Here is a 27,712-nt window from a genome sequence, read left to right on the forward strand (position 1 = left end):
CAGATCTCATTACAGATGGTTGTGAGCCACCATGTGGTTGCTGGGAATTGAACTCAGGACCTTTCGAAGAGCAGGCGGCGCTCTTAACCACTGAGCCATCTCTCCAGCCCCCTCAAATCTCAATTTTTAAATTTTTGTTTTGTTTTGTTTTTTGAGACAATGTCTGTCTACATAGCCCCAACTGTCCAGGAACTCATTGTATAGACTAGGCTAGCCCCAAACTCACAGAGATTCACCTGTCTTTATCTCTCAGTACTGGGATTAAAGGTGATTCCACCACACTTGGTCCTATTTCAAATACTTAAAGCCACATGGGGCTAGTGGTTACTGTGTTGTGCAGTACAGTGCAGAGGGTAAAATGCTATGTGTTTATCAACAATGGGATTGAAAATCTACCTGCTAGGGTCAGGCAGGGTATGGTAACACAGGCCTGTAACCCTAGCTCTTAGGAGGCTAAGGCAGGAGGGATGCAAGTTCAAGGACATCCATGGCTATAAAGTGAAAATTTGGAGGAAGGAGAGAGCCTTTAGAAACCACTAACTCCCTGCAAGGAGTATTGCCCATAATACTCACATACAAACAAATACATTTGACTCATATCTCCCATGTGTTGACTTGGCAACCTCCTCTGGTGAGTCAGTGCAGCCCAAGAGATTTTTATGTCCCCAAGTGAAGTGGAGACAACAAAGAAAACAACATGAGATAACCTGGATTTCTTTCCAGGGAAGAACATGAAGGAAATGAAGTGAGCAAGAAGTTCCAGTCTGGGGAGAAGCATGTTCAGGAGACAAAGCACTGAGTGCAAAAAAAAAAAAAAAATCAATCTGTTTACTGGGGCCGTCTTGGATACCAATTCCCATGAGATTCTGGGTCAAAACAGCAAGAATATTCAAAGTTAAGCAGACACTACAGCTTGGGAGGACAGCACTTGCTTAACATGTCTGAAGCCCTGGGCAAGCCATCAGCACCACAAACATGTATGCACACAGAATACCCAAGGTTACTCTATTGATTCTTTTAGAAATAGAGCTTATGCAGATTTATAGTGTGCTTGTGAAGAACATGTGACATGCGCTTTGTCATTCCTAGGTCTTGAGTGAACGATAAACATGAAGCTACCAGCTCTGATCTGCACCTGTGACCACAGAGGTTATGGCTCTAAGGGAAGCAACACTGTTATTACAGGGGTAGCAGCTCAGAATGTAATTTGAGGTTTTCTGACTCCCAAGGAAGGACAGGAGCCTTTTTCTCCATTCAACCTTCAGTCTTCCCTCTCTCAAACAACTAACACTGTGGTTGAAGACCGTGCTTATTTCTCAGGCAGCCTGAAGCCCCTGAGGTTCGGTCACTACTAAGAAAGTATTTTTAAACTCTAAAACCACGTACATGACAACTGCCAATCTCTGACCCGAGTTAGCTATTGTCTGGACCCCTTGGGACATTAAGGTGACACAGTAAAGACATAGTAATAAACATCAGATTAGTAGAGAAAACTGGACTGAGAATGGATCCCCCCCCCCATACAAAATTTTTTTCCCTCGTTAGTATGGACTCTTACTTCGTGGTCTTCACCAGCAAATAGCTTGCTCTAAGGAGCAAATGATGCATTACCTGTAGTGTTTGACACAGGATCTAGCTTGGAGTAAATAAATGTCCAACTGATCCTAACTGTCCCTATTCTGCATTAACAACAGTGAAATAACCGGCTACCGAGGGGATGGAGAGGGACCTTGGGCATTTTGTTGTTGCCCCATTTCACAGGTGAAGCGAGGCAGGATGAGCACAGAACCCTCTTTCGGTATTCGGGAATTGGGAGAGGAAAGGGAATGGGGACCTAGAAGATCTCAAGAGAGTAGAGACGGTGAAGTACGTCTCCGGGAAGCGAGAGGCGTGGTCTGGCAGGCCGGCACCGGTGGGAGTTTGAAGAACAGCTGTGATTGGAGGAGGTCGGGCTTGAGGGCGGGGCTATGGAAGTTAAGGGTGCACCTTAGAAAAGAGGCCAGTGGGAAGAGACCCCAGGGAATTGCGGGCTTGGGCTCTGTAAGGAGGGATCCGGAGGAGGTGGTGCTGATCAAAATCAAGGGACTAAAGGTGTAGTTAGGTGGGACTCTACGGCAACAGGTCTAATGAGAGGAAAATTCTTCAAAATGACAGGCCAAGCAGGAAGGAAGACTGGAGTGGAGGGAGCTTGGAAGGTGCGGTCGCCGGGAGCGAGAAGCGGCCAGGGCCGTGAGGGGAGTTCAGCTCACCTGTCTCCGGCGTCGCAGCTTCAGCTCTGTGTCTGGCCGGCTCACAGAACTTCCCCCAGGGCGTCTGCGGCTCCTGGGATCCCTCGAAACCCTTAGCAGCGCGCCCAGACCGCTGCCATGGCAACAGCGTAGCGCGCCGCCGTGCCCGCGCGGCGCGGTGGGAAGTGCGCCACGACCGGGGGGCGGGGCCGGAAGTGTGTTCACTGCCTTCCGCGGCTTTCCGCTGGGTCGCCGCCATCTTGCCATTGCGTTGTAGCCTTCGTGTGGGGAACTTAACCTCACCGCCGTACCGGTTGTCACCCTGAGGCGGACTGGCAGCTCTGAGCGTCGCAGTCATGCCGGCCGGACCCGTGCAGGCGGTGCCTCCGCCTCCGCCAGTAGCTACTGAGCCCAAACAGGTACCGCGCCCCGTGCTCCTCAGCCCGCTGCCCCGGTGTAGGCCTCGTCCCTCCCCTCCCGCGCGGGCGCTACGGCACTCCTGCTGGAAGCTCAGGCAGCCCTGAAGGACGTGGAGGGACTGCAAGTCCCAGGAGTCAACGCGCTGCGTTGCCTTCTGGTCCCAAAAAGCTCCCTAGAACCGGAATTCTCAAAGAAGCTTGCAGACTTGCAGCCTAGGCTTCACCTGGGGGCTTATTAGAATCACGAAGCCTCCGCTCTACACCTTATTTTAACCCGATCCCAAGGTGTTTCGTTCAGATGTGAGAAGCATTGGGCCTGTTCACTGTGGCTTTTGGGCCTACCGGTCCCTCAGCCTTTGTCCAATAATCGCTAATTTCCTAGAGTGCCTTATGTTTTTTTTCGTTTTTCCCAAACACCTACGAGTTGCTTTTCCTAAACCCGGCAAGGATCCAGTCTTCATCATTGGAGAACGGATGAGGCGTAACCCCTGCCTTAAGAGAGAGTCCAGACTAGTGAAAGTACAGGCATGCATGAACACTCAATGTTTATTTTCTGTGTCGGTGTAAGTGATAAAATGTCAGGCAGCCTTTAAAAGCTCTCAAGGCTGGGCCCATGACACTCGTCAGTAATCCCGGCATTTGTGGGTCTAAGGCAGGAGGATCATGAATTGAAGGCTAGCTTGGACTACAGGGCGAGACCCAAAAGCTAACAGATTGCTGAGGTGGAAGTATGTGGGTAAATAATTGCAGTTAGGTTGGATACAAATAAGCCATGAATTTAACCAGCACTGCTTGCTGGAGCAGAGGGGAAATGAATGTGAAGTCCCCAGGAGTGAGAGGTGAGTGGCTGTTTTGCAGGAAAGAATAACAATGAAGAGTGATGGGGGAAAGGAAATTAGTCAACATACACTTATCGGGCACATACTATATGCTGATTGTTGCTTTGGGTTCAGAATACAATCCCAAATTTGACAGATAAAGCCCATGTCCTTTCTCCAAACGTTTACGTATTTGTATGCTTGTGTATTTTTATCAACACTGGGGAATAACAGACAAGGTGATACCAAATAATAGTTAGACCACGGTAGAGTCAGGTGCTCCCTCTTTTCTCAAAGGTACGTGAACAAGTGTGGCTCAAGTACAAATTTGGGATAATGGTGGTAGGATTTGAACATGTCTATGAGGACAGTGGGAGATAGTTTAGGCTGGATAGTGCCATTTGTGTTTCAGAAACATAGACTTGCGGTGCTGTAAAGAGGGGGACGAGAAACAGTTAACCGTATCCCAAAGACACTGAGGGTTTGAGGGATGGGCAAGTGTTTGTCCCAGGATGGTGTTGGCACAGGCTCTCCAGCCAAAGTGATGTGCTAGAATCCTGATTCTGTCTGGGGGCCAGGCACAAGTTTGTTATTCCTGTGGTCAGAAGTAAGAACACTTCAAGGTTGGCATCAGGATCCTAAGAGTTAATACGCTTCAAGTGCCTGGGGTGTACTTTGTGTTTGGTGAATTAGGGAGGCTCAGGAGACCTGGAAAACCATTCTAAAGCTTGGTGGTATTCAAGACTTGCCTGGGAGATCGATGTAGGCAGGATTTTTCAGCCTAAAGTAGGGAAAGGAAATGTAGAACATAGTTCTCAAGAGTGTCTGGCTGAAGACAGAATACTGAGAAGAAATCGTAAACCATATGTTTAGAGCAGTGATTCTTGGCCTTCCTAATGCTGCAGCCCTTTAATGCAGGTCTTTGTGCTGTAACCCCAAACCATGAAGCCATTTTTGTTGCTGCTTCATAATTGCATTTTGCCACTGTTACTAATCGTAAATATCTGATATGTAGGATGGTCTTAGGCGACCCCTGTGAAAGAAAGGGACGTTCAACTCCCAAAGGAGTCGAGTCCCACAGGTTGAGAACTGCTGGTTTAGAGGTTTCCAATGTATAGGTTAAGAGATAAAATGTAGAAGACAGAAGATGAGGCTCCCGCAGCTGCCAAGAATATTTGAATTGAGCAATCAGGAAGCAGAGATAGGCGGATCTCTGAGTTTGGGGGCCAGCTTGGTCTACAAAGTGAGTTCCAGAACAATCAGGGCTGCACAGAGAAACCCTGTCTCAAAAAACCCCCTAAATAAATAAATAAATAAATAAATGAAATACTTGAAGTAAATGAGATGGAATAGAAACTTGTAATGTTCAGCTGGCAGAGGAAGAACAAGGGGAAGGCAGCAGCCCAGAGGAACATGAAGATGGAGGGAATCTCAGTTTTTTAAGATGAGAGCCCAACTCTTAACTGAGAGGAAGAAGAAGCTGCTGGATAAAGCATTAAAGAACCGTTTGTCAAATTCCATTGAAGCTCCACAAACCATTTATGCATTTAACAGTGGCTAGGTTTATGGAATTGGTAGATAAAAAAATGGACAATTAAGACAAAATGATCTATCACCTGACTTTTTTCTTCTTTTTTCTTTCCTTTATTTCTGTTTGTGTTAAGTATAGAACCTAGAACCTCATGCAGGGTAAACACATTAAACTACTGAGCTGCTCTTTGCCAGACAGTCATTAAGTATTCTGTGCAAGACGCAATACTAGGTTCAGGGCTAAAGACATGGCCTTTTGGATGCTAAGGATATAATCAGTTCCTTGTTTAGCATGTGTAAGGCTCTAAGTTTCAGCCCTATGTCAGCAAATAAAAAAAGAAAAAAAATTGTGTATCTGATCACACCAGTCTGCCTGTCTGAAGGGTAGCCAAGAAAGCCATTCTTTTCCCTAGCTCTTGGGAATGGCCCCATATAAGAAGTCTGCAGGACAAAGACTATTGTCAGCCGTGTCTTGGAGAAATGCTAGAAGCTGGTTTATGATAGCCTAACCCAAACCAGGAATTTGAAGATCTTTTCTTTTGTTTTCACAGCCAGTTGAAGAAGAAGCAACATCAAAGGAGGAATCTACTCCCTCCAAGCCCGTGGTAGGGATTATTTACCCTCCTCCAGAGGTCAGGAATATCGTTGACAAGACTGCCAGTTTTGTGGCCAGGTAACAGCTGCTTCTTCTGCACAGTGGGTTGGGGAAAATTGTAACATAAAGAAAGGGCTTTTGAGTCAGCACAAAGGCAGTATGATTTTTTGTTTTTTTGTTTTCTTGTTTTTCTTTTTCAAGACTCTGGCTTAGGCTTGTTAGTTCCTCCAAAACCACAGTAGGGCCTGGAGGTGGGCAATAAGCAGGACTGGTGTCTTTGACATGTAACAGCAGTAACCACAGTGAGAGTCATACCCAGCTGTGTAGTCACCAGGAGTTTCAGCTTCCAAAACAAGCCTGAGGGAATTTCTGGTGGCTTCTTTTCCCTGATGATGTGTGTGCTGTGTTTGGGCTGGTGACCAGAGGAGATAGAAGGCAGAGTTGATTATTCTCCTTGTGTAAGGAGCCGTGTACGATCACTTGAGGTGAGTCAGAAGCGAGCTGATAGGACTGAGTAAAGCTCAGTTATGTTCTAAACACTTCGTTAATCTTTCTGGGCAGGGTGGACATTGGTCAGACTTTTCCCCAACCTCTTCATCCTACATCCTTAGATGCAATCTTCAGGCCCACTTGACTCCAAAGGCCAACACATCCCAGATATATCCAGTCTGCAGATGTTTTGTTTGTCTTTAGAATCTTTTTTAAAAATTCCTATTACCACGCTTAAAAATGAAATGATTTCACAATCTGTCTAGATTTCTGGCTTTTCTTGAACTAGACTGCTTATATGAGTACTACATGGCCCTGAACAGTGTCTAGGGGCATATGCTGTGTTAGGCCCACATTCATAGTCACTCCCCTGAGGCAACGTCTCTACCACCTTGTATCATTTAATAGGTGTTTCTTTCCCAACCTCCTACTCAAGTAAAGAGGTTGTTTGACATCTTTCGCAGTGTCCACTCCATGAGAGTTTATGTCACTTTAACTTAGACTTTCACCTAAAAACTGCCCTAAAATTAGGACATTGGGTATATTATGTTTAGTTGGGTAATGTTTCATAGCAACATTAATGCCTTGTCCATTTCTCCTGTGATGTTAATAATTGGGAAAAGGGTGTTGCATAAGGAATAGGTGCAATCTTACTGTCAGGACAATTTGCCAGCTGTTGTCACCTTTTCCTGTTTCCTTCTGCTCTTAGCATCCTTTTTTGGATGTGGTAATACCAGCACAAATACTATCATGTCTTGATTTTTCTTGCATGCTAAATTGTAAACATTTCCTACACTACTCTATGATTTCCCTCATGCTGGATGCTTTCTATAAAGAGGGATGCAGGGTGTTGAGACTATGTTTTCTTGAGATTGTTTCCAGTGTTTCCACTTAGTCAGTGAAGCTGTAAGAAGAGTTCAAACATTGTTTTTTCTTCTTAGATGCTTTCTTTAGAAGAAAATCCCATGTGAAACATTAGTGGCTAAGAGAGCATTAAAAGAAAAATGCTAAGGGCTGGGGAGATGGCTCAGTTCAGTAAAGTGCCTGTCATGAAAGTACAAGATCTTGAGTTTGTATTTCTGGTTCTCATGTAAAAGCAAGATTTAGTGATACGTATTTCTGGTAACCGCAGTACTGGAGAATGGAGACTGGCAGATTCCTGGAGTTTGCTGGCCAGGAAGTCTATCAAATTATTGTGCTTCAGATTCAGTGAGAGACCTTGTCCCTTGCCTCAAAAACTAAAGTGGGGCCCGTGTGTTGATGCACTCTGAAGACAGAGGCAGGTCAATCACTGAGTTTAAGGCCACCCTAGTAGCATTTCAGGCCAGCTAGACACTATCGGACAGTATCTAAAATAAATATATAGATAAATTTAAATAAGGTGGGAAATGATAGACACTTGATAGCATGTCAACCTCTGGTATCCACAGGCTTGTGTGCACACATGTATGCAAGTGACTTTCCAATAATTGTGTCATGCTCTGCTGCCATAGACAGAAAAGCATGACTTAGTTCTCTTAAAAAGAAAAATCCATCACTGTATAGTGATGCACACCTGTAATCCCGGTGGTAGTGAGGATTTGGAGACTAGCCTGGCTACGTGGTGAGCTCTATTTCAAAGAAAGGAAATAGGAGCTGGAGGAGTGGCTCAGACATTGGGACCACTTTCTGCTCCTCCAGAGGACCTGAGTTTGTTTCCCTGCACCCATGTCAGGCAACTCACAATCTGAGTAACACACATAGACACAAACTATATTTTTAGAAAAGGAAAACAAAATGGATTGGATATTCCTTCAAGTCCCCTAATTATGTGAGGCAGAGGTAAGTGGGTCTCTGTGAGTTCAAGGCCAGCCTGGTTTACAATGTGAGCTTTAGGTCAACCAAGGCCAAGACCTTGTCTTTAAAAAAAAAAGATATAAAAAATAAAAAGGTTAGCCAGGTGATGGTGGCTTATGCCTTTAATCCCAGAACTCGGGAGGCAGAGGCAGGCAGATCTCTTGAGTTCGAGGCCAGCCTGGTCTACAGAGGTAGTTCCAGGACAGGCTCCAAAGCTACAGTGAAACCCTGTCTCAAACGCCAAGATAGATAGGTAGATAGGTAGATAGATAGATAGATAGACAGACAGACAGACAGACAGACAGACAGACAGACAGAGAAAGGAAGGAAGGAAAGGAAGAAAGAAAAAGGTTGATTGTGTAGCTTAGTTATGGAGTGTATATTTTTATGTACAAAGATATGAATTCTATCTCTAGTGTAAAAACACCACCGTGTTTATAAGATGGGTTTTTAACCATGGCAGTCATTTTTGTAGACATTATAAATGTGAACTTGGGATGGCTCAATGGGTAGAATGCTTGCTGTACAGTATAGGACTTGAGTTTGACTCTCTAGCACCACATAAAAAATGGTATGTGTGTGTGGGTGATTGTAATGCCACCCCTGGTGGGTAAAGATAGGGAAATTCTTGGAGCCCACTAACTGGCCAGCCTGCTTAACCATAATGGTGAGCTCCAGGCTCAGTACAAGACCCTGTCACAAAAAAATAAGATGGAGAATTGTAATTGGAGGTTTCTCTCCTGCCTGCCAGTTCCCAAATAAGTACTCAGAGGCTTAATTTTACTTATAAATGCTTGGCCAAGGCTCAGGCTTATTACTAGCTATCTCTTATATTTAAATTAACCCATATTTCTTATCTATGCTTTGCCACAGGGTTCATGACTTGTTACCTTATTTTTTACATGTCTTGTTTCCTCAGTGGCTGGCTGTATCTCTTCTTCTGTATCTTTGCTTGGATTTCCCTCCTTGCTATGTCCTACCTTGCCATAGGCCAAAGCAGCTTTATTTACCAACCAATGAGAACCACACATACAGCATACAGAAAGACCATCCCACAGCAGAAAATGATAGAGAAGTTACTCAGTGTCAACCTCTGGTCTCCCTGTGAGCGCTAGTGAGCATATGCATTCATATTCATTCTCATTCTCTCTCTCTCTCTCTCTCTCTCTCTCTCTCTCTCTCTCTCAGAAATTGTAAATAACATCACGCTTTGAAATGAAGGGACAGGTCAGGATCTTGCTCTGGGAGAGGTATATTTAGGTCTGCTCTGCTAAACTTGGTACTCAGGAGCAGGCAGTGGGTATCTGCAACCAAATGTGGCTGAAAGGAATCTTTTCTCTGTAGGTAGGTCTTCCCAGACCTGCATTTTTCTGTCAAAACGCTAAATTGGAAATACCTTTAAAAAGCCCCGCCAGCTGGGCTGAGTCAGAGTCAGGCTTTTCTGCTGAAATCCATTCCTTATGTTGGAAGATCTAATTCTAAAATTAGCAGTAAGCCAACTTAGAGCACTGGAATTTCCTGGAATAAATACATCTGCCTTCTCATTATATTTTTCTAACTGTTTCCTGATGTGTAGAGACTATGGCTTAGGCAGCACTGCAAGAGACAACCCAGATTCCCTTTTCTAGAAGCCATTAGTCTCCCTGGGCATTTTCCAGACGTGGTGACCTGATTTAGTGGGATCCACATCAAATCTGTGTGTGGTTTACATTACATAGGGAGGTAGGAAAATGCTTCTTTCCAAAGCATGAGGTTCTAGTTGGACTAAAGCACAATTGAGACTTCATGATGTTAGTCAAGCTGCAGGGTGTGACCAGAACTTGCTAGAGTCTAGGCTTTCCACAGTCTGCCATGGATGTCACACACGGATCGGAGCACAAGTTGTGAGAGTTAGTTCTTTTCCTTTCACCATGTGGAGCCAGGAGATCAAACTCAGGTTGTTCATCTTGTCAGCAAGCACCTTTACCTACTCAGCCATCGCACCATGGCCTTATCCTGTATATATACAAAGTAAATAAATCTTGCAGAGCCTCATGAACCTTACAGAGAAACATTTCCTTTGTGGGCCTCCCAATAATAAAAAAGTTACTTCAAGCAGTGTTTGGACAAGCTATTAACATTTATTAGCTGTTTGAGTTTTTTGTTTTTGTTTTTTTTTTGTGGAGCTGGGAACCAAATCCAGGGCCTTGTATGTATTAGACAAACATTATACATTTCTGTCACATCCTTAGTCAAAAATGTTTTATTCTAAGAAAAAAAACAATCGTTCAGCTGGTTGTGGCAGAGGAGCTTAAGGGATGACTGGTGGGAGTGGCCAGGCCCACATTGGCAGATAGCACTGGCTGCTGACTCCTAGTTACTAAATGAGGAGCTCCAATATACCAGGGATAGACTGGTTTTGTGAGTGGGTGGTGGCACAGATGTTGATACAGATGGAGGTTTGGATCTGAGTCATCACAAAGGTTGTGGTATTCATCATTTGATGTGTTAACTTTTCCCCACAGAAATGGGCCTGAATTTGAAGCCAGGATCCGACAAAATGAGATCAACAACCCCAAGTTCAACTTCTTAAATCCCAATGACCCTTACCATGCCTACTACCGCCACAAGGTCAGCGAGTTTAAGGAGGGGAAGGCTCAGGAACCTTCAGCTGCCATCCCCAAGGTTATGCAGCAGCAGCAGCAAGCCACCCAACAACAGCTGCCCCAGAAGGTTTGTAGCGCAGCCCCTCTTTGTGGGTTAGGGAGGAAGCAAGCTTGGTGGGCATAATTAGCTTTGCTGTCCACAATCACCGGGGACAGAATAAAGTTACCTTTGTCTTTCAGTATCACTGATAGTACATAGTACTTTTTGAGCACTTGTTGGTCAAGCTCTGTGCTCTGGGCTCAGATCATGAAGAGCCCAGTGGAACAACTGCTTAACAGATGATGAAGCTGAGGTTTGTCCAAATATGATTTATCAATTCAAGTGTGAGTTAGTTGTAGTGTGAGAATAACGTTTTGGCCTGGATGAGCTAAAGGAGGTGATTTAGCCTTGTACCATTCCTTCCCTTTTGTTTGGGCTGGGGCCCAGGAGTGTTGAAGCCAGCACTAGTCAGTAAAGCTAGAAAGTGCCAATGCAGTTTGTTTACTGTGTAGAACTGGCCTGGTCTCTTCATTTTACACAGCTCCCAGACTTTTGCGGGAAAAGTAGCCTTTTGTTTAGCCATGAGAAAAATTGAAGTCATGTTTGAAGACCTTGCATTTTGATTGCTGCTTGTAGGGCCTAAATTTTTCATTGTAAAAAACAGCCATAGTATCTATTCTGTCTGCCTCGTGGTTCTCTTGGAGGTCATTGATGTACTTTATGCAATGGGATTTACTACAGAACACATGGGTCTTATTGTATAGCCTCTTAAGTTAGATTTTACAGCCTGTTTCCTTTGTATTTTTGCCACCTCTTTAGGCCTTTAATTTCAGGATGGGAGCAGAGATGTAGATACTTGAAGCAGTAGTTGGGTGAGACTCCAATGCCCTTGGGTGCCAGTCTTCTCATAGCAAGTCCCAGTGATGCTCAGTTAATAAAACATTGGAGTCTTTGGCCATTCTGCAGAGTTAGTTTACTTCTGTTCTGTTCTTATTCAACACTGTCTTAGGTCCAAGCCCAGGTGATCCAAGAGACCATAGTACCGAAGGAACCCCCTCCTGAGTTTGAATTCATTGCTGATCCCCCCTCCATCTCAGCCTTCGACCTGGATGTAGTGAAGCTGACAGCTCAGTTTGTGGCCAGGAATGGGCGCCAGTTTCTGACTCAGCTGATGCAGAAAGAGCAGCGCAACTATCAGTTTGACTTTCTCCGTCCGCAGCACAGCCTCTTCAACTACTTCACAAAGCTGGTGGAGCAGTATACAAAGGTGCTGGGTTGGGGCAGAGGGTAGTGTCTCACACTGGGAGTATAGCATTCACTTTCTGTCAACAAGGACATTGCTTTGTGGGTATCTGGGCAAATGTGAATCCCAGCTTAATGTAAAGTGTGTGTGTGTGTGTGTGTAAGACTGTAGGTGCTACTGACACGACACTGATGCGCTCCTATCATTTTGAAAATAGCCAGGCAGTGGTGGCGCACGCCTTTAATCCCAGCACTTGGGAGGCCGGGGCAGGCGGATCTCTGTGAGTTCAAGGCCAGCCTGGTCTACAGAGTGCCAGGACAGGCTCCAAAGCTACAGAGAAACCCTGTCTCGAAAAACCAAAAAAAAAAAAAAAAAAAGAGAGACTGTAGGTGCTTTTGTGTCTTTCCATGGAGCACACTTTGGGTCAGAGAACAGCGTTCAGCTCCCCCTTCCACTGAGGATCAAACTCAGTACATCGGGTTTGCATAGCTTGTGCTTTTACCTGCTGAACCATCTCAGAGACTCTAAATCTTTATTGTGCTTTTTGTTTGTTCTTTTAAAGACAGGATCTCACTGTGTGATTCTAACCTAGTTAACCTTGAACTCACTATGTAGATCAATCTGGCCTCAAGCTCAGAGATCCCTGGGATTAAAGGCACACCTCCCTCCCCCAACAGCAGCTTCAGTCGTTATCTCTTTAAATCTTGTTATTAAGGAGACATGTTTATGAAGCATTGTTAGGTGGCCATCTGCTGTGTGACAGGACTAGGTAGCACTAGCTGCTTTTAGGTGTATTACATTTTCACTTGTCTACTGTATGGCCTGAGAAGCAAGCTCTTTCTTTATATAGTTGCTTCCTATTACTTAATTTAATCCTCGAAAACTTTAGTGATGTTTCCCCAGTTTTCACAAGCAGAAATGGATTAAGAAAGATGATTTTATGGGGCTACAGTTATACCTCAGTGGTTGAGTACTGTTCTAGCATGGATTCTATTAATTAATTAATTTTGCTCTGGATTAAGTACTGGATAAAGACCAAAAAAGGAATGAAATGCAAAGTCACCAGAATGTCTACAGTCTCAGGCTAGTAAGCAGTGTTGTTGATATTCAAACCTTTGTTATTTTTACCTAGTGAAGTAAATTATACTAGGAAAGTTCAGTATGAGTTTACTAACATTGAAAACATGTACAACATATTCCCATTTGGCCCTGGTGATGTGTAGCCTGGGTTACAAACTGAAACCGTTTTGTTTGTGTTTTGTTTTGTTTTGCTTTTTGTTTTCTGAGACAGAGTTTCTCTGTAACAGTCCTCGCTGTTCTGGAACTTTGTAGACCAGACTAGTCTTGAACTCACAGAGATCTGCCTGCCTCTTCCTCCTCCCATGTGCTGACATTAAAGGCATGCACTATCACTGTCCCACTTTGAAATTGTGTTTAGAACAGAATCTGACATGGAAATCTGGTATTTAAAATTAATTAATCAGTTAGCTGGGTATAGTAACCAACACTTCTAATGCTATCTCTAGGAAGACTGGGGCATGAGAATTATTACCAGGAGTTCTAGGCCAGCCTGAGCTCTTTAAGAGACTTTCTGCTTTAGAAATCAATTTTTTTCTTTTTTTTTTTTAAAGATTTATTTATTATGTATACAGTGTTCTGTCTGCATGTATACCTGCAGGGCAGAAGAGGGCACCAGATCTCATTATGGATGGTTGTGAGCCACCATGTGGTTTCTGGGAATTGAATTCAGGACCTCTGGAAGAACAGCCAGTGCTCTTAATCGCTGAGCCATCTCTCCACTCCTAGAAATAAATTATAATGGGTTACAAAGGACATTCACTGGTATATGATTACCAATGGCACATTTTTCTTGTTTTCTTTTTTAGTAAGATGGTCTATACATCTGTTCTTAATATTTAGAAATGGTGTTAAAGATCTAAGTTAAAAGAATTCTTAAGGACTAGCTCTATATAAAATTAAAGATATAAAAATGTAGCCAGGTGGTGGTGGTTCACGCCTTTAATCCCAGTACTCAGGAGGCAGAGGCAGGTGGATCTTTGTGAGTTCAGGGCCAGCCTGGTCTACAAGAGTTAGTTCCAGGACAGCTAGCTGTTACATAGAGAAACCCTGCCTTGGGGGAGGGGGGTTATCTTTAGAATCTAGAAGCTAGTAGAACAATAACTGAAATTCAAAGCCAAAGGTTACTGTAAGTACACAGTATCAGGTTTTTGTGGATTTTTATATTTTATTTATTTTTACTTTGCATCTCTGCACCACTTATGTGCCTGGTGCCATCAGATTTCCTGGAACCAGAGTTATAGATGGTTGTGAGCTACCATATGGGTGCTGGGAATTGAACCAAGTCCTCTAAAGAACAGACACTGCTCTTAGCGGCATGCCATCTCTTTAGCCCCATAATATCAGTTCTACATAAGGCCTGGGTTCAGTTTGAGCTGCTTCCATAGTTAGAAATCTTAGTCTCTGTTTTGTTACTTTTTTCTCTCCTCTAAATTTGGATATTGGTATTGACTCATAATTGAAGGCACTAGTGTCTACTCATGGAAAGCTGTTATAGCAGGTAGATTCTAGGGATAAAGGTATAAGGGGAGCAAGGTAAAATTGTACTGCTTTGTGAGTGGAAGTAGATACTGCTGGGACAATTGGAATGGTTGTTAGAATAAAGGCAGTCGGTGTCCTTGGTAAATGCACGTTAGACATTGGGTAATGAGTAGTGAGAAGACAGAAATCTGTCTTCATGGAGTTTTTTAGTTGGGAGGTGAATACAAGTGAAGTGTCCTATGTGTTTCAGATGGAGATAGATATTCTAGATCAGAAGGCAGGGGTTGGAAATTCTGGGAAGTAGGGAGGAGGTGGTTGCAGTCTTGAACAGGACAGTAGAGAGGACTGAATGATATTTTCTTTTTTTTTTTTTTTTTTGGATTTTCGAGACAGGGTTTCTCTGTAGCTTTTGGTTCCTGTCCTGGAACTAGCTCTTGTAGACCAGGCTGGCCTCGAACTCCCAGAGATCCGCCTGCCTCTGCCTCCCGAGTGCTGGGATTAAAGGCGTGCACCACCACCGCCTGGCTATTTTCAAAATGATAGGAGTGCATCAGTGTCGTGTCAGCAGCCATAATGTAGCATGTTCTGGATAACCTGCCAGTGGCTTACATGCTTTACTGGGAATCATGGAAATGGCCTTCTCTAAAGTAGTGGTATCAACATTTGGAGAAGGAAATATAAGTTCTAGCTGTTAAATAATTTGCACACTCTTGACATGTAGAGTTGGGATTGAGGCTAAGAATCCATCTCTTATGTTCTATGATGGGCCTGGGAAGGCTGCTTCTTTATTTATATTGTGATTTACTGACAGTTGCTGTAATTCTCTTTCAGATCTTGATTCCACCCAAAGGCTTATTTGCAAAGCTCAAGAAAGAGGCTGAAAATCCCCGAGAAGTTTTGGACCAGGTAAACACAGGATTTCCCACTACCAGGTACCAACGTATCAGGTTCTTTATGTGGGTTTTGTTTTTGTTTAGAAACCGTATTTGAGGCAGTACAGGTTGACCTTCTCTAACCTTCAGGCCATGTGTATGAGGTGCGTATGGAATGTAATGACCTTCAGGTTAGGCATGGGTTCTATCCCTGGTACATCTCATTCAACATGTAAATACAAATATTCCAAAATTAGACACCCTTCAGTTCCCAAAGCATCCCAGGTAAGGGATAGTCAGCTTGAACCTAGTTGTAGAGTGCTGAGAAGAAAAGCCTTGTGATGACTACGAAGTCCAATTAGAAGTTTAGCAAGTTTCTCTTCCCTACTTTAGGCAGAAACTTCCTCCCGAGTGGATCGCCGGGTGAGAGATGGTAGGTGCCTTCTGAAGTCACCAGGCTCTCACAGTTGAGCAGGCATATTGGGTGGTGCTGTTTGGTTTTAACTGTGAGGTGACTGCTTCTCAGACACTTAGATTGTCGCTGCTTTTGAAGATAACAGGGTTTCTTTTCTTTTTAATTTTTAAAAATGTTTTGACAGATAAAGTGTCGCACCTCTAATCCCAGAACAAGTTCAAGGCCACTCAGGGGCTACAGAGTCTCAAAAAAACAAAGCTTCCCCTCCCCCCAAATCTTTTTTTGGTTTTCGAGACAGGGTTTCTCTGTGGTTTTGGAGCCTGTCCTGGAACTAGCTCTTGTAGACCAGGCTGGTCTCGAACTCACAGAGATCCGCCTGCCTCTGCCTCCCGAGTGGTGGGATAAAAGGCGTGCGCCACCACTGCCCGGCTCCCCCCAAATCTTTGATAGTTTCATATACACTTCTATAATTTTTAGATGTCTTCATCCAACCTGCCTCTTCCACTGAAACCCTTTTTCAATAAGGTCCCCTCCTTTCTTGTCATCTTTTTGTGTGTCCCTGATGCGTTTATTGGAGTTGCTTACATGGACATGGGATAAGAGATTATTTACTGGAACATGGCCAGTTCACCAGCAACTGCACCACTGCAGAAAATGATAGCCTTACTTAAGGCACCCTTAATTGCCAGTAGTTCCTCAGGGAGGAATGCCTTCCTCCATTTGTACTGGACCGCTGATAGGTCCAGTATTTTGCAGGTAACCACACCTACCGTGAGTTCATGAGTCCAGTGGCTTTGTTATGTCCAGAAGATGTCTTTTTACTGTACATTTCCCCATCTTCTGACTCTTACGTTCTTTCTACTTCCTCTTCTACAAATGTCCACTGAGCCTTGGAAGGAGTAATATGAATGTCCTCTTTAGGGCTGTATACCACTTTCACTTACCCTTGGCCTTTGACCAGTGCCTGCATTAACGACCACAAAGTTTAATAAGAGGTTTCTCTGCTGAGACCTAATCATGAACAATTAACAACATGACCATCTTGCAAAAGAATAAAAAAAGGTAATAGGATCCCCCTAGGGCGTATGACACTTGCAGCCACCAGCTCTTGACAAGGCTTAAAGTACCACTTAACCAGGTTTTCATGCACTTTTGCTGCAAGAGTTTGCTTCTGTGAGTGCAGAGGCCTTTGGCAGCTCTGGTGGAACACTAGAAGTTTTCTCCTAGTGAATATAGTTGCCTCTTGATCTGAAGGTGAAGCCCTGAAGCGTCATAAGAGACATCTTGCTATTTCCTAATCCTGTAGGTGTGTTACCGAGTGGAATGGGCCAAATTCCAGGAACGTGAGAGGAAGAAGGAAGAAGAAGAGAAAGAGAAGGAACGAGTGGCCTATGCTCAGATTGACTGGCATGATTTTGTAGTGGTGGAGACAGTGGATTTCCAACCCAATGAACAAGGTAGGTCTAGGAGGAGAGTGCCTTAGTGTGGAAGCCAGGACGTCTGGTGCTCCTGGGAGCAACAGAGCCAGGCACAGACTTTATTAGTGTGTTGTTTCCCTGTGTTCCAGAAGGGGAAACATTGTTCATTTGCCCAAGTTAAATGCAATTCAACAGCTGGTTACTATGTTAGACTCTGATGTCCTCTGCAGATAATAAAATCTGACAATTTCCTAGCCTTTGGGGCATTCACAGGACAAAGGAATGCCTTTTCTTGGTTTTTTGTTTGTTTGTTTGTTTGTTTGTTTTTAGGAGATGACATATTATTCAGAGTTTTCCAGAGAAACTGATATAATGAATCGTGCTCTCTCTGTCTCTGTCTGTCTGGATTTATTAGAGTGACTTACAGCCTGTGGTCTAGCTAGTTCAACAATGGCTGTCTCCAATAGAAAGTCCAGGATGCTGGATGTCTCAGCTGGTCTTCAGTCTCACTGGAATCCTGACTAGGGAAAGAGTGCCTCAGCAGCAGGATAGGCAAACCTTCTATCAAGAATGAGGACAAGCAGGCAAAAAGCAAAATCTTCTTTCTTTCATGTCCTTTTATACAGGTTATCACCAGGTGCAGCCCAGATTTAGGTAGTGTCTTCCCACCTAAAATGGTCAATCAGAAAAATCCTTCATAGGATTTTAGTTAATTCTAGATGTAGTCAAGTTGACAACCAAGAATAGTCATCACACTGAGTCTCAATGTAGTCCTGCTTGTTCTAGAACTCACTTTGTAAATCAGGCTGACTATAAACTCACAGAAAGTCTGCTTGCCTCAGCCAAGTGTTGGGATCAAAGGTGTTTGCCACCATGCCCAACTCAGAATGCCATTGACCCTGGCTTACCCCTTTTAGGAAACTTCCCTCCCCCAACAACACCAGAGGAACTGGGAGCCCGAATCCTCATTCAAGAGCGCTATGAGAAGTTTGGGGAAAGCGAGGAGGTGGAGATGGAAGTTGAGTCTGATGAAGAGGATGAGAAGCAGGAAAAGGCTGAAGAGCCTCCTTCCCAGCTGGACCAGGATACTCAAGTACAGGACATGGATGAGGTAAATTCCCCGGTGGTTTTAGCCTACCTTTCTCCTGGAGTCCAAGAGGTTGGGTGATGCTCTCCTAGTCCAAGGTTCCATTCTTTGAGGCTCAAAAGATGGTGAGCTCCAGAGAAGGCCAGACTGACTGCTGCTGTTTAAACCCAGGCAGCCCAACACATCTTTCCAGCTCCAGCAACAAAGATCAGTTCATAGGAAAGATTTGAAAGCTGTGCCGGCCTTGTATAGTCTGTTGCTTTCCCTTTGGCTCAGCATTCCTGCTCCCAACCTACGCCCTTCACCAACACTGTTAGGGAGCCATATTACCCTATGCTTTTATGCCTTTATAGCACTTAGGTCTAAAAGATCACTAGTTCCCTAACTTGTCTAAATGTAGCCTACATGTCCTTTCAGAGAGTTCTACCCTCTTCCAGCATGGCCCTCCAAGTAGCACAGAGTCCTGAGCCAAGCTGCTTTCCCCACTCTGAAAGAATCTGTGTACTGCTTGAGAAGAAAGGGCCCCAGTGTCTGTGGGAATTGACTTTTTTTCTCCCTCCCAGCATTGCTCTGGAAGCAGCTACCATTGAGTACTAACTTGGCCCCTGTATTCCTCTTCTGTGTGTTAAGTGCCTTTGGCCTCTTGGGATCGCCTGGTGCCAACCACTGGAAATGCTTGGGAGGAGTGTTAGCACCATGGTCCCTGATGCTTCCATTCATGTTGTGAGGAAACAGCTTGGCTTGCTGCCAGTTGACCTCAGCTGCCCCAGAAGGCTTAGCAAATGGATGCTGGCTGGCAGGGGCCAAGGCTCATTGGCACCCTGAGAGTTGCCATAGTCTTGAGCTTTGGGAAAGCGGCCTTTCATCTCCTAGGTTGTGCCATTGCCTTGCTTTTCAGGGTTCAGATGATGAAGAAGAAGGACAGAAAGTGCCTCCACCCCCAGAGACACCCATGCCTCCACCTCTGCCCCCAACTCCAGACCAAGTCATTGTGCGAAAGGACTATGATCCCAAAGGTAGGGCCTGCCTCCCAGACCTTGTGCTGCTAAAGTCCTGTATGGTCTTGTGTGTTCTTCAGATGGGCTATTTCATTTGTTTTTCCCCCCGAAGTTAAAAACAATTTGTTACATTCTGGCATGTTCCTTATTCACAGAATATTATATGATTTATTCACCATATTAATGTATAGAGACTTAACAGAATATTTCAGCATAAGCATAGCTGTAATTTAGCCAGATGGGCTGTTTCTAGAAGGACTTGTGGTGACCCCATGTTAACAAGCCTCGTGGTGGGAAACACAAGTAGTCCTCTCCAGTTTCGGGTTTCTGATGTGAAGGTGGTACTGGATGAATGTTTTCAGTGAATGACGTTTGAATACACCACAATCTTAACTTGAACTACCGTTCAGAATTCTCACTTAGACACCTCTGTTTTCTCTTAGCTTCCAAGCCTCTTCCTCCAGCTCCTGCTCCTGATGAGTATCTTGTATCCCCCATCACTGGGGAGAAGATTCCTGCCAGCAAAATGCAAGAACACATGCGTATTGGGCTTCTTGACCCCCGTTGGCTGGAGCAGCGAGATCGCTCCATCCGAGAGAAACAGAGTGATGATGAGGTTTATGCACCAGGTGAGGTGGAGGGTCCCATCCCATAGCTTGCTTATGTAGACACAGAAAGCTTGAGGTCAGTGAGAGTTTGGGAGATAGGTGCAACCAATGTTAATGCAAAAGAAATCTTTATTTTCCAGCATACTGAATTCTCCAAAGGCTAGTACTGCCTGCTGATACCCCGTAACAAAATACTGGCAATAGCTAGAAGGGATACTTAGTCTTTTGCTATCTTGGACAGACTTGTAATTGAAATTCTCTTCTTCTTGAGTGACACTCACAAGTCTTATTGCCAAAGCAGCAGGATAGGGCTTCATGTGGAGGTGCATATCTTTAAACTCAGCATTCTGTAGACAGAGGCAAGTGGATCTTTGTGAGTTTGAGGTCAACGTGGTCTACATGGAGAATTCTAGGACGGCCAGCACTACATAGAACCTTTAAAAAGACAACAGGATAGGAAGGGGGCTGCCGAGGGTTAGGGACTGGGTCTTTAATCCTGTTAGTAAGGACTGGACAAGCACCAGGTCTTTAGGATTACTCCTTCTTTGGTAACCCTCCGAAGACTCTCATCCAAAAGGATGAGAGTGTCTTATTGGAGCTGAAAGCCAGCCAGTGCTGTGGATCCAACCTCCACACTACATTCCCAGAAAACTGCTGACTTGCCAAAGGGCGCCAGCTTTAGCTTCCCTTTCTCTCCATTCTATTGTGTACAGGTCTGGATATTGAGAGCAGCTTAAAGCAGTTGGCTGAGCGCCGTACTGACATCTTTGGGGTAGAAGAAACAGCTATTGGTAAGAAGATTGGTGAAGAGGAGATCCAGAAGCCAGAGGAAAAGGTACAATTCCAAAGAGTCTTAGTACCTTCCCTGCCCTCTGTCTCCCACATGTGGGCTCAGTTCCAAGAGTCCTGGCAAACTGTATCTTTGCTTTCCCATGCAGGTGACTTGGGATGGCCATTCAGGTAGCATGGCCCGGACCCAGCAGGCTGCCCAGGCCAACATCACCCTCCAGGAGCAGATTGAGGCTATCCATAAGGCTAAGGGCCTGGTGCCAGAAGACGACACTAAGGAGAAAATTGGCCCCAGCAAGCCCAATGAAATTCCCCAGCAACCACCACCTCCATCTTCAGCCACCAACATCCCCAGCTCAGCACCCCCGATCACATCAGTGCCCCGGCCACCTGCAGTGAGTCAGAAGCCACCCTGTGATCAAGTGTTTTAAACTTTGGTCCTTAGGGTGGGATGATGTCTGGGAAGGGCAACTGTTTTAGAGTATGGCCTGAATGCTAGTTTGTTCACTTGAAAGTAGAAACTTGTAGCTTTGTCTTCCACTGCAAAGGAACATTGCAATAGGGAGTGAGCTGAGTGGCGAGGCAGATTTGAGGTAAAGAAGGGCTGTGGGCTTCATGGGTCTTTGAGAACTGCTGGCCTGTCTCCAGGAGATTAAGTCAAGGTCAACCTCTTTAGTGGTACTGTCTGCCATGAGGAGCTGGTTGAATCTGAACCACCAAGCCCCAGGTGGACAGAATATCCTGGAACTCTCAGCAGTGAGTTGTTAACATGGGCCTGATGTGAGACTTCAGTCTCAGTGATAAGCAGAGTCCAAGTTGTCTAACCCCTGTCTTGTGTGGCCAGTTGTTGTGCTCTTGAACCTGAGCCTTGGTTTTCTGTGACTGATATATGGGTCTCCTCCCACCCTCAGATGCCGCCTCCAGTTCGTACCACTGTTGTATCTGCAGTACCTGTCATGCCTCGGCCACCCATGGCATCTGTGGTCCGGCTGCCTCCAGGCTCAGTGATCGCCCCCATGCCACCCATCATCCATGCACCCAGGATCAATGTGGTACCTATGCCTCCTGCTGCACCTCCCATCATGGCACCCCGCCCACCTCCCATGATTGTGCCAACAGGTCAGTCTGAGTGTTGCTTTCCTATCTGTTAGATCAGTTCACAGAACCATGGCTGGTGTTAATGGCAGCTAACTATTCCTACTGGGTATCCATCCAGAGGAAATCCAAACTGGGATCTAGGAGCCATAGTTATTGAGGGAGACAAGATATTGAGATGGCATGGCTAGTGTGTCTGCATCTGGTGGTCAGGTCTTGACAGGCTCAGAAACCTGACAGTTGACTATTTCTGGCTGATCTTGCCCTGCCTCTAGTCCTTTGCTGCCTAATTTGGGCAGCCTCCCAAGGCTGCCTGCCAGAGAACCTGCTGAGTGCCGAACTTACCAAGACAGGGCATTTCATACCTCTAAGGAGTAAAGCCTTTAAAAATCTCCCCAGTCCTGCCTCCTGGGCCTCTGCACCCCTTCTATGTTCATTGGGCACTGTACCATGTCTTTGCAGCCTTTGTGCCTGCCCCACCTGTGGCTCCAGTCCCAGCCCCAGCCCCAATGCCTCCTGTACATCCCCCACCTCCTATGGAAGATGAGCCTCCATCCAAGAAACTAAAGACTGAGGACAGCCTCATGCCTGAGGAAGAGTTCCTGCGCAGGAACAAGGTCTGTGATCTAGAATGCTGCCTCTTTCCTGGAGTATGTGGCAGCATCGTGGGTTGCCCAGGCTTCAGCTATTTTCCACTCCCTTTCTGTTAGCTTCTGGGATATAGGTCAGCCAGAGGAAGCTTCTGTGTATGTGTTTAACATGAGGTCAACAGCTGGGGGAACAGAAAGTTCTAGTGGTGGTGGTTCTGATAGTATGGAGTCTTGTAGAGGCCAGTGTGGAGATGCCAAGACAATATCACCTAAGCGAAGTTCAGTGAAGGAGCACTAAACTAGCTGGAGGAAGTCCTAGGCATGGCTCTTAAATTCAGTTCTACCCATGGGGCTGGAGAGATGATTCAGTGGTTGAGAGCAATGACTGCTCTTCCTCCAGAGGACCTGGGTTCAATTCCCAACACCCACAATAGCAGCTTATAACTGTCTGTAATTCCAAGATCTGACACTCACATACAGGCAAAATACCAATGCACATAAAATAAAAATAAATCATTTAAAAAAAAATTTAGTTCTACCCCCAGCCCTGGGAAAGCTGCCTATTATTGTAGGATTCTGCTTGACATTCTGGACCAAGGATCCTACCTTGGCCTGCCAGTCACTAGGAAACTTGTTAGGCATCAGTGAGGAAACAGAGTCCCGGCTCCCACTAGATTTGCCCTGTAAATTTGATATAATTGTTTTTATAAGACTAAGGTCTATTTTTTGAGCACCTACTAAAGGTTCAAACTGTCCTCTCTTTAGCATTCTGAGCTGCATTGAGCTCAGGCATCTTGTCCACTCTGGAGCTGAATTGTGAGCCCAGTACTTCAGACCACATTCTTTATCCTACTGGTCCTTGGGGTTGCAGAATATTTTCACCTTAATTCCAAATTAACTAGAAAACAAGATGGGTCTATTTAAGGAAGGGAAAGGAAACTGAGCATGGTAGTATACCCTTAAAATCTCAGGAGGATTGAGGCCAGCCTGGACTAGATATGAAACCCTGTCTAAAAACCAAAAATAAAGAAATGAAGCCTTGTGTAACGTGTTGCAAGTAGCAGCAGTAGTAAATAAAGAAATGAAGCCTTGTGTAATGTGTCACAAGTAGCAGCAGTATTAATTGGGGCCAGAGGGACAGGAATCACTGTTTGGATGGGCCCACTGTTAGCAGAGCATAGTTCCTGGTTGCCTTGGAGCTCTCCAGGCATAATGAGCACTCTGTTTTTCAGGGTCCAGTGTCCATCAAAGTGCAGGTACCCAACATGCAGGATAAGACAGAATGGAAGCTGAATGGACAGGGACTGGTCTTCACTCTCCCACTCACAGACCAGGTATGTATTGCCACCCCTAATTGGTATACGTGCTTGAGAGCCAATGGATTAGGTCAGATGTTTCCAGCTGGTTTTAGCAACAGAATGAGTGTGGCTTTTCTTTGGTCCCACAGGTTTCTGTCATCAAAGTGAAGATTCATGAAGCCACAGGCATGCCTGCAGGGAAACAAAAACTACAATATGAAGTAAGCCAGGGTAACCCCGGTCTTGCCCCTTAGGTTCCAGCATCTCTCTCATCCTAGAAACAATCTCCTGTTACAAAGTAGATGGGGAGAGACCTGGATGTGGCCGTCTGAGCCCATCCCAGAAATGATACAGCTGGACTGCTGGGGCAGGTGAACCTGACAGTGCTGGACCTGACAGCACAGCCTAACGCGGGGTCTAAAAACCTGTTAGAACTGGATGGGGACCAGGCCAGTGATGTGATCTTAGCCTGGTTCTCTCTGCAGAGGGGGTATTCCATGTCTTCTGGGACTTCATCTCCTCCTCTGTAAAACGAGGGTGTTGAATTAGGTAATCACTAAAGGTCTTATGACCTGAGAAGTTGGCTGTTTGTTGGACTTGGTCATGGCTGACATCTTGGGGAGTTGAAAATTGAACCAGATGTTGATAAAGAGGTCCCTTATGTTTGTCAATATCAGCTGGAAGGAAGGAAGGAAGGGAAAAGAAAGGAAGAAAAGGAAGGAAGGAAGGAAAAAGTGTTCTAGAAGAAACTGAAGTTCTATAATCCAGAACTGGCCTTCCCTTAAGTCTCCATATTGCTGAAGTCTAAGTATTAACAGCCATGCTCAGCTGTGTGAGGCTGCATTGATGTGGTCAAAGACAGGTGCCACAGCTAAGACGTTTGTCTGTTTTCCAGGGCATTTTCATCAAGGATTCCAACTCCCTGGCTTACTACAACATGGCCAGTGGTGCTGTCATCCACTTGGCCCTCAAGGAGAGAGGTGGCAGGAAGAAGTAACGAGAGATTTCTGCAGTTGAGTTTCTGCCTTGGACCTCTTCTTTTACCACTTCTTCCAGGAGCTTCTCTGGAACCTCAAGCACAGCCTGTGCATTTGTTTCCCTCTTAAATCAGTTTGGAAATTCACCTTGTTCTTAGAGTTGTTACCCACTATCTAACCTGACATGGGTAAGAATAGCAGAGCTTTCTAAGCCAGTCTGTGGAATGACTTCATGTTAGGTTCTGGATTGGAGGTTCTTCAGGAAGCCATTAGGGATGGAAAACCCAGGGCTTCCCTACTGGACAGTTCCATAATGCCAAGTGATGGTTGGCTGATAGAATATGGTTACTGTCATTGATCATTTTGTATCATGCTTTGGTCTTTCTAATAAACCTCTTGAAGCCAGGCATGACTTGCATACCTGTAATCCTGGGACTTGGGAGGTGCCGACAGGATAATTAGATGTTCAAAGTTACCCTCACCTGTAGAGCTTGAGGCCAGCCTGGGCTGTGTGAGATATTATGTTAAACAAAAAGTATTTTTAAAATTAAAAACAAAACACCTCTTGGACCCTCGTGGAATCAGTTTAATAAGATCTGTCTTTTAACCAATTGTGTCCACTACCTGGTGCTGTGGAGCTCTTAGGGTCTCAGTAGTCGTGGTGTTTGGGTGTAAATTTTTGCTGCCATCAATTAGTCTTTCTTCTAAAAAATTATGGGCTGGGGAAGTGGCTTGGTGAGTGTTAGAGGGAGGCTGCTTGTTGGTTCCCAGCTGTTCTCTGCTTCTTCGTCCCAGCCACCCAGAACCGAAATAATCACACAGAAACTGTATTAATTAAATCACTGCTTGGCCCGTTAGCTCTAGCTTCTTATTGGATGGATGACTCTTACATATTAATTTAATCCTTTTTTTATTAATCTGTGTATTGCCACGTGGCTGAGGCTTACTGGTTAAAATTCTGTCTGTCTCTGGTGGGGTTACATGGGTTCTCCCTGACTCCTCCTTCTCTCTCTCAGCATTGAACTTAGTTCTGTTTTCCCCACCTAGCTCTGTTTCCCTATAGCTCTGCTATAGCCCAAAGCAGTTCCTTTATTTATCAATGGTAATCACAGCATTCAGAGGGAAATCCCACATCAGGTGAGTAAAGTGCTTATGGCACAAGAATCCGTGTAAGCTGCTGTAACCTCTGTGCACTGGGAGGTGGAAGACTGAGCCAGAACCATCTGAAGCAGGCCAGTGAACAAGAGAGACCCTCTCTAAAGCCAGATGGAAGGCAAGGCCTGATCTGATGCCTGTAGTTGTCTCCACGTGTGTACAATGGCACACTTTTACATAGACACATTTTATATTTGTAAAGCATTGGGACCCTCTAGCATGCAGAATCCCACAGCACAAGGACCACAGTACCTGGTATAGTAGTTTCCTTCAGACCTGGAATCACCCTTCCACTGATAGGCACAGTGATTTTTAGGTAGTGTTTCATCTAGTGTGAACACAGTTGTTCTTTAGCACGTGTGTTGTTAATTATGCCATGTCTGTGGGCTTATCTAAGGGCCTTTTATTTAGTTTGCTGCTTTATTGTTTTTGTTGTTGTTGGGTTTTTTGTTTGTTTTTGTTTTGAGACAACTGTCCTGGAACTTGCTATATAGACCGGGTTGATTTTGAATGTATAGAAATCAGCCTGCTGCTTCCTCTCAAGTGCTGGGATTAAAGACTGAAGCTGTCAGACCTGACACTGCATTCTGTTCAAGCACTTGTGCGGTAGTCCTTATGTGATTTTTCTTGTTTGAGGTACCAAAGGCAAGTCACATGCCCATAATCACATGTTTCAGATGAAGAGTATGGGCGAAACATTTGCCTCAGTCTTGGTCACTGAGTGAGGTGCTGGTATAGGTTATTATTTTTGGAATTGTGCTATTGCAGAGGCATAGGCGCTGCTGTAAGTATTCAGAGGGAGGGAGATGAGAGCCTGTTGATGATGTAAACAAAGCTGATTTTATTTTGAGGATTATACATGCTCAGAACTAAGAGTTCTTGGTACCTTTTCATTTGCTGTGATTCAGGTGTCAGAGAGGAAAGTGCTTTCAAATGAAGCAGTGCTCCTTACGGTAGCTCTACCTTTCCTCTCTCAACCTAAGCTTAGGAAGCTCCTTGGCAGGGCCAGAAACTTGGCTCCAGCACAAATTCCTCACATTCAACCTTGTTGATGCCATGCCATTCTGTACCCTGTGTGACATTTGCCATTCTCCTGGTTGCCCCAAGGTTGTCCCTCAGGACTAGTGCAAAATTCGACTTGCTGGTAGGCTTTTCTGATTAGGGACCTGAAAGCAGACTCGCTGCTAGACACTAATTGGGCAGCACTAGAAATCCTCTGGAGGGATTTCCAGGAGGGGAGGGCACCCATGCCCAAGAGCTCCCTTTTGGTATTAGGGACATGGCATGGTGTCAAGACATATGCCTCTGCAGACTGGCAGACCCCACAGTGCCTCTCTGTAGCTGAGGCTATGACAAGGGGCCAGGAATGGGGCTGGGCAGAATGCAAGTGAATGGGCCCTTTGATCCATACGCCATGGAGTTCACAGTTCCCAGAACTCCTGAATGAAAGCCTGTCCTGGCTCACATTCATTGGAGGCTCATTGACCACAGAGCCTTGTGACCTTTGGTGGCTGGCCGTAGACGAATGTTGTTTGCTGGCACTGCACATCCTACAACATTGCAAGTTTAAAAAGTGCTTACTTTTTTTTTTTTTGAGTTTTTAAAGTTTTGCTTTTTAATTTCATTTAAAAAATGTAAAATAGGTGTGGTGACACACTCCTTTAATCTCAGCACTCAGGAGGCAGAGGCAGGCAGATGAGTTTGAGGCCAACGAACCTGGTTTCCAGGATAGCCGGCATTTTTACTCAGAGAAATCCTATCTCGAAAACCAAAAAGAAAGCTAATATATATAAATATGTGTGTGTGTATGCTTTGGTCATATGCCCTGCATTATCATCATTCTCTCCTCCTCCCAGCAAACACTCTTCCCAACAAGTTTCCTCTCATGTTTGTGTGTGTATGTGTGTATGTCACTGCATTTAATTAAGGTTGTGTATTTGATCAAGGGCAACAACGTAACAGTGGCTATACCACTAAAGACTATTCCTTTCTACCCAAACAACTGTTAACTGCCTCTAGATCCTCAGGGAGGGTGGGACCTTATAACCGTCCTTCCCCATCCATGATG

General features: G+C 45.0%; 1 protein-coding gene across 1 annotated transcript; it reads left to right on the plus strand.

Annotated features, from left to right (window-relative positions):
- Positions 1 to 2,502: 2,502 nt before the first annotated feature.
- On the plus strand, positions 2,503 to 24,931 carry Sf3a1 (splicing factor 3a subunit 1). Its single transcript, XM_005366131.3, has 16 exons — positions 2,503 to 2,647; positions 5,547 to 5,668; positions 10,420 to 10,627; positions 11,550 to 11,807; positions 15,174 to 15,248; positions 16,936 to 17,086; positions 17,965 to 18,158; positions 19,033 to 19,150; positions 19,576 to 19,761; positions 20,454 to 20,575; positions 20,679 to 20,924; positions 21,441 to 21,648; positions 22,087 to 22,241; positions 23,447 to 23,548; positions 23,662 to 23,733; positions 24,408 to 24,931. Exons 1-16 carry the CDS (start codon positions 2,585 to 2,587, stop codon positions 24,507 to 24,509), a joined length of 2,382 nt encoding a protein of 793 aa, XP_005366188.1. The 5' UTR covers positions 2,503 to 2,584; the 3' UTR covers positions 24,510 to 24,931.
- Positions 24,932 to 27,712: the final 2,781 nt, after the last annotated feature.

The sequence above is a fragment of the Microtus ochrogaster genome, unplaced genomic scaffold (assembly GCF_000317375.1).
Source record: "Microtus ochrogaster isolate Prairie Vole_2 unplaced genomic scaffold, MicOch1.0 UNK6, whole genome shotgun sequence".
Taxonomy (NCBI): Eukaryota; Metazoa; Chordata; class Mammalia; order Rodentia; family Cricetidae; genus Microtus; species Microtus ochrogaster.

What these genes read in the sequence shown, in the direction of transcription:
- Sf3a1 (XM_005366131.3), top strand. Translation starts at nt 2,585, where the DNA reads ATGCCGGCCGGACCCGTGCAGGCGGTGCCTCCGCCTCCGCCAGTAGCT. An exon ending in TGGTGGAGCAGTATACAAAG is followed by an intron (nt 11,808 to 15,173) that starts GTGCTGGGTTGG and finishes ATTCTCTTTCAG; the next exon opens with ATCTTGATTCCACCCAAAGG. An exon ending in CAGTGCCCCGGCCACCTGCA is followed by an intron (nt 20,925 to 21,440) that starts GTGAGTCAGAAG and finishes TCCCACCCTCAG; the next exon opens with ATGCCGCCTCCAGTTCGTAC.